General features: G+C 39.1%; 1 protein-coding gene and 1 pseudogene across 1 annotated transcript; both read left to right on the plus strand.

The window, feature by feature from the left end:
- Positions 1–1,259: 1,259 nt before the first annotated feature.
- LOC101578446 lies at positions 1,260–2,098 on the plus strand (annotated as a pseudogene).
- Positions 2,099–8,104: 6,006 nt separating this feature from the next.
- Positions 8,105–9,049, plus strand: LOC101578845 (olfactory receptor 52B4-like). The gene has a single exon (XM_004642071.1). It carries the CDS (start codon positions 8,105–8,107, stop codon positions 9,047–9,049), a length of 945 nt encoding a protein of 314 aa, XP_004642128.1.
- Positions 9,050–12,098: the final 3,049 nt, after the last annotated feature.

Raw genomic sequence — 12,098 nt, forward strand, 5'->3', positions numbered from 1 at the left:
AACTAAATTCAGAAATTTTAAAGTTTTAAATAGTTATTGCCTACTCCTTTCTACTTTGAGAATTCTAATTATATGAATATAATTTCTTGGTTTTGACACAGTGAACTATTATGACTGATGTGTAAATTGTTTCTTCATCTTTATTTTGGACAGTTTTTATTGTTATATTCAGTTATGTTTGTAAACAATTCATCTTCAATTTGCAATCTATTAAAAGATTAAAAAATATAACCAAAAAAAAAAGACATGATTTAAACAGTCCTTCATTTTGTCAGCCCATTTAAATAATAAAAGGCCTACTGGTGACCCCAAAAGGGGTACAAGCTATGATAATTTCTTCATATTTTGGACAGCTCATTAAACAGACAAATTGTGCCTCAAACTGTTCAGATCCTGGTTCATTATCTTACAATCCTACATGATTTTCAGACTTTGCTTGGTAATATTTATTGGATTCACCCAGCTCTTAAGCTAACTACTCATCATTTAAGTCCTCTCTGACATTCTCAAGGGAGACTTAGCCCCTACCTCTAAAGAACACTTACACCAGAGGCTAAAACTGCCCTAGATCAAACTTATCAGGCTGTTTCTAATGCTCAGCTCTCTAGAGTTGACTCATATTTGCCAATGTTTTTAATTATTTTCCCAAATAAACATATGCCCACTGGGGTTCATAAGATACACTGTATATAAAGCAGTGTGTAATGAATGCCTGTTGTACTGTGACTGGGATCCCACTCAGATCTATGTTCTTCTGGAAAGAAGGAGTCTTTTAGAATTTAGTCTCTTTGTGTCCCAACAACATTTTCCAACAATCCACCTGAACTAGAGGAACCGTTCTAAGCTAAAGCCTTCACCCCAGGGATGGCTGCCACTGTGGAGAGAATGAGATCTAGGGTGAAGTTATTTTCACTGCCATGGCAATCAGTCTAACCTGCCTATGGAAGCACTGTCCCTTCCTTCTCCAGAATGCCCTGTGCAAGTACCAGTTCCATGGCTTATACAGTGTTTAAGAATAAGGATCTTTTAAGTGCTGTTTTTGTTTGTTTATTCTTCACTGAATAAGAAACTACTAAATTCTAATTCCAAGAATCACCTTGTTACTAACTTTCCAGACATGATTTCATCAACTTATTTATATTTTTTGGTTTCCATGAAAACAATATATGTTAATATATTTCATTTTGGCAGTTGGGCAGCAGTGGTGTGGGTGGAGCAGTGACTTCTCATAGTGTTGCAGGCACACGTGACCTCCTCCATCCCCTCACCCGCCCTCCGTGGTGGGTTTGGTGGTGTTAGCCTGTCATGATGGACACCCAGAAGGAAACTCTACAAAGGATTATTTCAACTCTGGCAAATAAAAATAATGAAATTCAGAACTTTGTTGATACACTAAATCATACATTAAAAGGAGTTCAGCATCAGTTCAGCCAGTGTAATAATGCCCTGGAGAACTCTGAAGAGCTACTAGAGTTTGCAACTTGGTCATTAGATGTAAAGGAACCTGAATAATTTTCAAAGAGTCACAATGGCTTTAGCCTTTAATCTTTCTTGGAGACCAAAGTTCAGTGACAACATGATTCATTTAATGGTGGATTTCTCTCAAGAAAGATAGATGCTACAAACTTTAAAGATTTTGCGAGTTCCAAAAGTTCCTGAGATAGATCTAGTAGACTGGTGGCTGACAACTCTGGAACAGTAGCTTGGAGAATGCCAGAATAAGATAATAAGATCTACCACCACATACTTGAATATAAGAAAACTAATTCTGATGGACTTTCATGTGTAAATTATAAGCGATGTTGGGAGATAATTGGTAATATTGAGGGTACTGAATATAATTTATCAGGATTAAAATTTGATTCCAAGTATATGAATTTCAGAGTGTGAGCTTGTAACAAAGCTGTGGCTGGAGAATATTCTGATCCAGTGGTACTAGAAACCAAAGTTCTTAACTTCAGTTTAGATAGCTCATCATCCCATTTGAATCTGTTGAAGATTCCTGTTAGAGTGGGATCCTACTGGAGGAAAAGGCCAAGAAAGTAAAATGAAAGAAGAAGAGAACAAGGGCAGGTTTGGGGTGGTAGACTTTCCTTGAGTACAGGGATGCAAGTTCCAAGTGCTGTGAGAACACTTCAGAGAAGTGAAAATGGAATGACTGGTTCAGCTAGTAGCCTGAACAGTGTTACTCAGTAATGTCTACTCAGAAGGTTTACCCTCCCTCAACTGGGTGGCATTTTCTGTGCACTTAACAATCGTAGATGTTTGTGGGTGGTGGAAATCAAGTTTGCTGTGTTCTACATAAAGACCTGGATTCTTAACTTAAGCATCTAGTATGCAGTGCTTGCAGGAACCTAATGTACAATATCATAAAGCAAGCAGTTAACAAGTAAGAAACTGATGTTGTAAAGAGCAAAGTGAGGCAATATTTAAATATTCATATAGAAAAGCAGTTCTGTGTTTCATAGATTACTTTGACTCTTCCAGTGTTTATATATTCTAATCCTAGGACCTGGAACAAAAACTTTTAAAATTCGCTTTCCTTTTTTCTTATGTTTTCTTCTCTGACTCACCACTATCTATTACTTAGTTCTTACAGTGAACTTTAAAGATGTACAGTCCCCTAAGGTTGTATAAAAACCAAATGTATCAGGAGTGATAGAAAAGTTGTTAAAATGGGCTTTCTCCTATAAATAAGTTGAGTTTTGCTAAATTGACATTTATCACCTAGACTATATATCAATTTCCCAAATATTGGGGTAGTGCTCTTGTTATAATTCAAAATAGAGTAAGAAAAATTTAAACAGTTTAAAACCACCCAAATTTCAGTTTTGTGTCTTCTGTCCTACACAGTAGCAAAGGGATGGTCTTTACATGTTACGCTCTTTAGACTTCTTTTCATTCCATCACTTTGGATGATGCATAAGATTTTTTAAAGTCTCGTGTTTCCTGACTTTGTTGTCTAGTTTAACCCCAACTTTAATAGTTACCTTTAGCAATAGGTGGTAGCTGAAGCTTGTAATCCCAGCACCCTGGAAGACTGAGACAGGAGGGTCAGAAGTTTGAACCTAGCCCTGGCATTGTAGCGGTACCTCGTCTCATAATGAAATAGTTTTTAAAAAGCATTGAGGACATAGCTCAGTGTATTCAGTCTCCAATAGCACAAAAGGTACATAGTTATTGCTGATTTTTAACATCGCTTATAGGAATAAAAGTATATTGATACAGTTATATGAAGTATAGAAAATAATTCTCAACTTTTATCTAAGCAAAATAGATTAGAAAGGGAGCTGCCAACAAGTATCATAATAGCATATGGAATGGTTGAAGCAATGATTTTTGAAAAACGTCTGTGTATCTATGATTTAGTTGACACAGGAGTGTTTCAAATACATATTCAGAAGATACTTTTCCTCAGTCCTTTTGTAGTATTTGTCTGCTTTCTAAAGGGCTGCAGTTCTTCCAAAACTCAACACACTCTCCTCAGACTTGAGGGAAATATTTTAAACAAGTAAAACCTATAATGGGTTATTGAACAGAAAAAAAATCACTTCTTAAAAAATTTATTAAAATGTTTAACTGAACTTCTTTGAGCCAAAAAATTGCAGTTACAGTATTTAACAATTTCTTGAACATTTTAAGGACATCAATTTGTATTTTCCTTAATTTTTGAAATTTTTAATTTCTCTTTTTATTTCTTTCATTCTTATATTAAATATCTTGTGCTGTGTATAACAACTTTTCCCCAAGAAGTCATTGCTGCTTATGAGCTGCTTTCTGTTTGGTGGAACTGGGGATTGAACTCAGGCCCTTGCACTTGCCAGGGAAGCACTTATTCTACTGAGCCATCTCCCCGATGAATGAGCTGCTTTCTGTACCAAGGCCTGTGGAATACTAATCACTCATTTCCTCTTAAAATTTACTGCTTACTAATGTGACTTTTTTTTTTTTTTTAAAGGAAGGATCAACAGGGTGTTCAGGGTCTCACTACTAGATTGGACTCGTAGTGATTCCCTTGTTTACAGCCTCCTAAGTGCTGGAATTACTGGCATGCACCACCATGTCCATTCTCAATTGCCATCTCAGTGTGCCCTGGGGCTAGGGCCAGCACAGCAGGACCAGGGATTGAACACTTGGCCCCTGTGCCTGCTTGCAGGTGCTTTAATCCACTGAGTTATTTGGCTGGCCCTATGTGTAATTCTTAGAATTATATTAGTAGTACTTCAAAATAAGAATTGGATGGTTTACTTCTCTGCTTTTTTAAGGTCTCTAAAATTAAAAATAAACATGTGTTTAGTTTTTCAATTTTTAAAGTTCAGTTATTAAGTTAAAGAGAAATACTCATTTTGAAACTTAAAAAATTAGTGCCTATTTAAAGTCTCAAGTTAAAGTAAATGCTAACTTCATATTCATAACATTCTTATTGTCTTTTGATTAAAAATATTGAGTTTTTTACTTAATACACTATGGAAAGTTGGTAAATGCTTTCAATTTTTTTATTGTTTTATTTGCTCTTTTGTTTTTACCAGTTAAACATGACTACTTTCTGTACAGGAAATGCATGAGAGCTGACTGCAATAGATGTATCATAGGTAAAGCAAGTTATATTTTAGAAAAACGTGCATTTAGCATTGCATTTCCCCTCTAGAAGTTGGATTCTAAACCAGTTGTATTAAACTGGATATAGAAAAGAAGGAGGCCAGGGAAATAGATCAGCGGGCATAAGCGCCTGCAAGCACAAGGACTCGAGTTCCATCCCCTGTACCACATTTCATGCCACTGTGCTGACCCCAGAATCAGGTGTGGTGGTTCATGCCTGTAATCCCAGTGCTGGGGAGGCTGAGACAGGAGGATCACTACAAGTCCAAGCTGTGTAATGAGACCCTATACCGAATAAATAAGGATATAAGAGATTTAAAAAAATTAGAAATGAAGAAGCTGCCTTAAGCACTTTAGAAAAAATTCATTTGGCCTCTTTCAGCTGAAAGATTCACAAGAACCCTATACCTGAATAAACTCTATGCTGTGGTGTTACTGCACTCTCTGCATAGTTCAGGTCTTCTCCATGTTGCAGGGTCAAGGAGAGCAGCCTTTAGAATGTGATTACACAATAAGGGCTCCTCCTTCATTAAAGGGATGAAGACCCTTAGAGAAGAGGCTTCACAGAGGCTTCAGTGAGCTTGCTCTTCTGCCTTTGCATTTGAAGACATAACAAGAAAGGCTTCACCTGACACCCGAGGCCAGGGCCTTGGTCTTGGTCCAATATGCCTCAAGAATAGTGATAAATTAATGTCTGGTGGTTATCCATTACCCGTTATCAAGTATTCACATGATATCACAGTTGGACTCAAACACCCACCTCTGGATAGGAGTGGAAGTTTGTCCATGTATGACCACCTGAAAGCCCATAGATGTTAGACCCACTGTCCTCTCCTTCCTAGAACTGCATGTGGATTTCTGGCTTTTTCTTCATTTTTTGTAATATTTTTCTGCTAGGAAACATTCAACTTCTTTTCACTGTCCTTGATGCACAATCTCTCTTTTTTTTTTTTTTTTTTTTTGTGGTACTAGGGATTGAACTCAGGACCTTAGGCTTGCCAGGCAGGCGCTTATGCCCTTGAGCTATCTCCCCAGCCCTTGACGCACAATCTCCACGCACCTCTTCCTCCAAGTGTTGCTCATAGCAGATGTTGTGCTCTCCCGTGTCCATGTCTCAGTCCTGCCAGCTTCTGGTTCAGAAGCTCTCCCTGGTTCACCTCCATTCCTGCTTCATCTCTGAGTCAGAGGTCTTGTTGGTAGTGGGATTTGTTAAATTAAAGTATCCTAGCTACAAGCCCTTTGTCAGATATGTGGTTTGCAAATATATTCCCATGCCTGTCACTTTGATTTCATTCTCATAGTGTTGCTTATCACAGTGCAACAATTTAAGAATTTGTTGAGTTCTCATTATCAGTTTTTCTGTTTGTGGATAATGTGTTGGTGCCAGTCATGTCATTTCTTCTTGAGATTCTGAGAGTGTCACTCTTTTTTTTTTTTTTTTCTCAATTTACACAATGTTTAGCAGTAATGATTTGTAGTATATTTGATCTGAGACAGCATTTCATTATGGAGTTCAGGCTGACTTTGCACTCAATTTGTAGCCCAGAAGGGCCTTGAACTCGAAGAGATCCACCTGGATCAGTCTCCTGATTGCTTGGATTCCAGATGTATGCCACCATGTCTTGCATCTAACAAAATTAATGGAAAATACTAATTAAAACAACCAAAGTCTCAAAAAAAAAAAGAAAAAAAGAAGCATGAGAAACTTACAGAAACAATAGCCTCAACAGAAATGATTACTTAATATATTATGGTTTTCCTATTTGGATTCTAGAACAGAAAGACAGAGATAAAAATATATAGAAAAATAAATACAGCATGAGTGATAATGATACTGAATTGGTATTGGTTTATTAAATACGGCATAACAAATGTATCACATCATGCAAATATATAATGTTCAAAAGGACAATAGTCTTTAGTAACTATGCATTATGTAACTTATATGTATAAATACGATTTAAAATTAAAAATATAGAAAATTAGTAACATTGATTTTCAAATTCTGCTTGCTGATCATGAGATTGATATTTACTAATTTTCACTCAGAATGAAAATGAAGTACTTCTCAAAGTCATGAAGACTTGGGATGTATTGAAAAGAATCACACACACATGTGAGGTAGGGGAGAAACTGTGGAATAGGACAGGAGGGGACAAGTTTGGAGAAGTGTAGTGACTGTCTTTCTGAGTACTAGGCTTGCAATCCCTGGTGGATGCCACCTCATTAAGCAAAAGCATAAAATCCCTGGTCCCAGCTGCTCACTGCTCAGTCCTCGTGTGACTCATCCCACTCTAGCTCACGAAACCTCCTTGGAGAAAGGTGAGTGGTGCTGATTTTACTGTGCGATGAAATTCAAAAAGAAGGTAGGAGTTATGGAACATGGGCACTGTAGGGCACAAATTAGGTGCTAAAAGGCTCTGAGACCATTGCCCAGAGTTAAGTGGGTAGAATGGGAGTGATCAGGGCAGTCGTGTGCTGGAGTCAGCTCATAGCACTCGCTGAGAGTCAGTTGTGCTCATTTTTTGCAAATCTACAGAGAGGTACATTATGCTGATAATTTGGAAGTGGTGAAGACCAGTGTATATTTACCTAGGTAACTGATAAATGCTTTGAAATTCTCATCTTCATTTGATTGCCACCACTATGCCAACTCCTCTTCCTCCTCCTTCCACTCCCTGTTCTACACTTTCACTCCCTCTCCCTTCCCTCTTCATTTCTCTCTCCTTTTGTGTCTTCCTCATACCACACACCACTGATCTAAAGACAAAAGGATGAAGTATCTCAGAAGAACAAGCAGCGTGGGAGGGAAAAATGGAGACATCCAGCACATGAGGACCTTGTTTAGCTCCCATTGTTTTGGGGACCCTGAGTCCTCCAGAAAAGGCTCCATGTTGATACCTGATTCTGATGTTCAGAAGCATTTGACACATTGCAATGAGCTCTGATCCTTCTCCTGATCCTTTATGCCTTGTATGCTACATCTATCACTATTGAAGATCGACATTTTACTTTTAGTCTGGTGGGTGGTGGGAATGAACACAGGTCTGTGTGCTCTCTGACAAAAATTCCCATATGCCCCATATTCCCTGAAAATCACCATTCCACTATCAAAGTGTATGGGTTCAATTTTTCTACATTCTGCAAGCAGAAGAGATAAATTACTGTTTATCTTTCTGCATCTGCCTGATTTGGATATGCATTCATTCTGAAATCATTACAAACAGGAACAGTACAAGTTACTCTTTCTATTCAGGCTCTATGTCAAAAATTTATTGAATCACTGATATGTTAGCTTAGTCATTTAAAATTCATTCATTACAATAATGTAATTATTACTTAGGAGGTTATCTTTATTCAGAAAATAAGCCATATTGCAGCATTAGAATGGGATAGAATCAATTAGGTATGAAAATCCCATGACAGCATTTATGAAAAGCTTGAGTGCAATCACAACTCTTCCTTGTGACTAGCAGGTGGGGATCTCTGCTTGTGTGTTTCAGAGATGAGCACTTCTAACCACACAGGTGTCAGCCACACAGTCTTCCGTTTGCTGGGCATCCCCGGCGTGGAGGACCAGCACATGTGGATTTCCATCCCTTTCGCTATTTCTTATGTCATCGCTCTGCTTGGGAACAGCCTGCTCATCTTCATGATCCTCACAAAGCAGACTCTGCATGGACCCATGTACCTCTTCCTCTGCATGCTGGCAGCAGCAGACATTGTCTTATCCACTTCAACCATTCCTCAGATGCTGGCCATCTTCTGGTTCAATGCTGGAGAGATCTCCCTGGATCGCTGCATCACTCAGCTCTTCTGCATCCACTCCACCTTTGTTTCTGAGTCAGGGATCTTGCTGGTGATGGCATTTGATCGCTACGTTGCCATCTGCTACCCTCTGAGGTACACCAGTATTCTGACAAACTCCCTGATAGGAAAAATTGCAGTGACCATCTTTCTGAGGAGTTATGGCACAATAGTCCCCCTTATATTTTTACTGAAAAGACTGACTTTCTGTAAAGGTAATACCCTCCCGAATACTGGTTGTAAACACATTGTGTTGGCTCGTATTTCCTGTGATGACATCCGAGTCAACATCTGGTATGGGTTTTTTGTCCTAATGTCAACAGTAGTCTTAGATCTTGTGCTGATTTTCATTTCCTATGTGCTGATTCTCCGTGCTGTCTTCCATATGCCATCCCAAGATGCTCGCCATAAAGCCCTGAGTACCTGTGGCTCCCACGTCTGTGTCATCGTTCTCTTTTATGGTCCTATGATGTTCACAACCCTCACTCAGAGATTCGGACACCACATTGCACCACATATCTACATCCTGCTAGCCAATGTGTCTATTCTGATTGCACCTATGGTGAATCCCATCATTTATGGAGTGAAGACCAAGCAGATTCAGGAGCAGTTGGTTCCTGTGTTGTGTGGAGGACAAAAATGACAGGTGTTGGATGTTCCTTTTCCTCACCTTTTTTTTTTTCCATGTATGGGGTAAGCTTTAGATGAATATAACCAAGTGAGGTTCACTTCATGTGGTGGTCTTTCTGAATCAATTGTATCATGAGATTTTTGTGTATACTTCTTACAAATCCTTGAATGCCTCATTAAGTGTGTGTGCTTTCAGGAGCCAGTTCATGTTCTTGCTCATGGAAATTAAAAGTACATTAGATCAGCTCTCTGAGTGTCTGTTACTTCTATAATCTTGTACTAGAGCATTAAATGGGATGAATATAAGAGAGTACCCTGACTTGGTAACTGCAAATCTGTTTTTTTCTAGTGTGTTTTATGCTGTGAGAAATGGAAGTATCATGAAGGGTCAAACATTCCCCTCTATGTGGCCCTACTGTTCAATCTTTTGCTCTTTCTGACTCATTCCCTTCCTGTTTATGTCACTAGTTTTCCCATGAAAAAGCATTAGAAAGCAAAGAAAATTTAAGCATGGCCTTTGAATGATCTTTCTTTTTCTTGTTTTTGTGAATAACTCATGAATGGTTTGTTTTCTTTTTGAAATGAATCTGTTCTCTCTTTTCTCTCAATTCCCCTCTAGTTTGGCTTTTTATTTTTAATAGTATCTAAAGAGAATACAAAATAGTAAAAAAAAGTTAGAAATGATAGAGAACTTCAGCAAACAAGTCAGTAGGAATTCAACAATGTTTGCTTTATTGCATAAAGTTGTCTTCAAATTGGTTGTTCAAATTATCAGATATAAATATGCAAACTTGGAAAAAAGTTATAAGAAAATTAAAAGCTGTAACTCCAGCAGGTAAGGCTGACTTCTTGATGAAAGTCATTCTTTCTGGGGAAGATGGGATCTCAGTGTTGTTTCAATTTGCCTTTCTCAAAGGGCCAATGATATCGAACATTTTTACATATATTTATTTGCCATTTGTATTTCTTCATCTGAGAAGTGTGTATTCATCTCAGATGTCCATTTTTGGACTGGGTCTTTGAATTTTTGGGATCTTATTTTTTTAACTTTTATTTTATTTTTTGCTTGCCTAAGCTTGCCTAAGTGGTACTTTAGACTGCTGAACTATCTCACTGGTCCAGGACCTTATTTTTAAAAAAAATTTACATGTTCTCAGTAGAAGTTCTTTGTCAGAGCTATAATTTTTTCCCCAATTCATGGGTTTTCTTTTTACTCTGTGGTGATTTCTTTTGATGTACAGAAACTTTTCTATGCCTTCTTTTGATGTGCTGAGCACTTCTGTCATGATTGTTGTCATTTATTTATTTATTTTTTAACCTGAGAGATTATTTTGGTTGTAAACTGCCTTAATTAACTCCTTTTTTTTTTTTTGTTTTCAGAACTGGGAATTGAACTCAGGCCCTTGAGCTTGCCAAGGAAGCTGAGCCATCTCCCCGGCCCCTTTAACTTCATTTTGTAACAAGTTTTGTAGCTTCTGTTTTGTAAAACCTTGATTTCTTTTGTAAACTCCCACTCATGCCTAACTGCAAAATGTTACTGTTTGTGTAAATAAGAAAGTGCTTCTCAGCATTCCGAAAGAAGATAAAAAATGTTCCTCCACATTCCGTAAAATGAGTTAAACTGTCCTTCTGATTACAAGACAGAAAGCCTGAAAATGGGTTAAACTGTCATCAGATGTCCTTCCTACTACCGGAACAAAAACAATGCCTAAGCCAAATGAGGACATATTCCTGTAGGGTTTGCAAAATGTGACTTCGTCTACGGGAACAAAGAGGTAACCCTCGGTCCTGAATAACTCAAAATAAGCTTTGTAAAATCCCCCCTTCTCCCCCTACTCTTGTGGTTTTTCCCTTTAAAAACTGTGTGTCACTCTAGCTAGGTGCGCACTCTTGTCAGTTTTCTGGGGAGAGTGTTGCCGTTGAGCTCAGCTAATAAAGCGCTCCAAAATGTCCCTTTGGTTTTGGTGTCTATTGGTTTTGCGACATGCCACATTTGGGGGCTCATCTGGGATCCCTTTAACGGGACTCCCTAGACTCCGATCCAATCCCTGGACTCCTATCTCTCGGAACCATTGGCTGCTCCTCCGAGAGACTGAGGCATTCTTGTTAGTTTTCTGGGGAGAGTGTTTCCGCCGAGCTCAGCTAATAAAGCGCTCCAAAATGTCCCTTTGGTTTTGGTGTCTGTTGGTTTTGCAACATGCCAGAAATCCTCCATAGCCTAATGCAATTGTCATTTGCCATCATTTCAGAAATTTCAAGAGTGTGACTTCCAAGTTCTTCTACATCCATGTCTCCTGGACTTGTTCTGGGTGGGCTGCAGGTCTGTGCTTGCCCTTTTTTTTTTTTTTTTTTTTTAGTACAGGGTACGCTGTTCATAGGTAGTGTTCAGCCTGTGTTCAGCCTCCCAAAAGCTGGGATTACAGGCGCATGCCACCACACCCAGTATCATTCACCATCTCAGCATGCCCCAGGGGTGGGGCCGGCACGGCACATCAGTGATTGAACCCTGGCCACTGCATCAAGCAGGCGCTGTAATCTGCTGAGCTATTTGGCCGGCCCTCTGTGCTTGCCTTTTGTTCCTTCCTTTTGACAGTTTTGAAGCTCCCAATGTACACCCAGATTCAGCAGCAATGGGGGGGGGGGCTGTAAAGTGGGTCAACAAGGTTCTTGTGACAGTGTGGGAGCTCCTTAGGCTCGCCAAAGCTCCCCCTATGTGGAGTTCAGTGTGGCTTTCACCCAGTGAAGGGTGGGCGAGCTGCAGTTCAGGGATGCTCTGAAGTTGATGGGGTGGCTCAAAGCTCAGGAAAGCTCCTGAGACTGTGGCGAGGGAAGGGTAAGACTCACTAGATGCCTGTAGCTGCTCAGGGTCTGCCTGCCTTCTGGGATGGTGGCTTAGGCAGCCTCGGCAGATCCACAGAGCTTCTGTGTAGGTTGTTTGCATGGACCAGACTGTAGTTTGGACTTTGCCACTGCCATTTTACTGACTGCATTTATCAGGGTCACAATGATTTTATTACTCCTTTTTGTTGGGTTTACATGTCTTGAATATGATGTATAGAAGC

Source organism: Octodon degus, unplaced genomic scaffold, assembly GCF_000260255.1.
Source record: "Octodon degus isolate 3935 unplaced genomic scaffold, OctDeg1.0 scaffold00146, whole genome shotgun sequence".
Classification (NCBI taxonomy): domain Eukaryota; kingdom Metazoa; phylum Chordata; class Mammalia; order Rodentia; family Octodontidae; genus Octodon; species Octodon degus.

Excerpts from the sequence above, each read along its gene's own strand:
- LOC101578845 (XM_004642071.1), top strand. The coding sequence starts at position 8,105 with ATGAGCACTTCTAACCACACAGGTGTCAGCCACACAGTCTTCCGTTTG.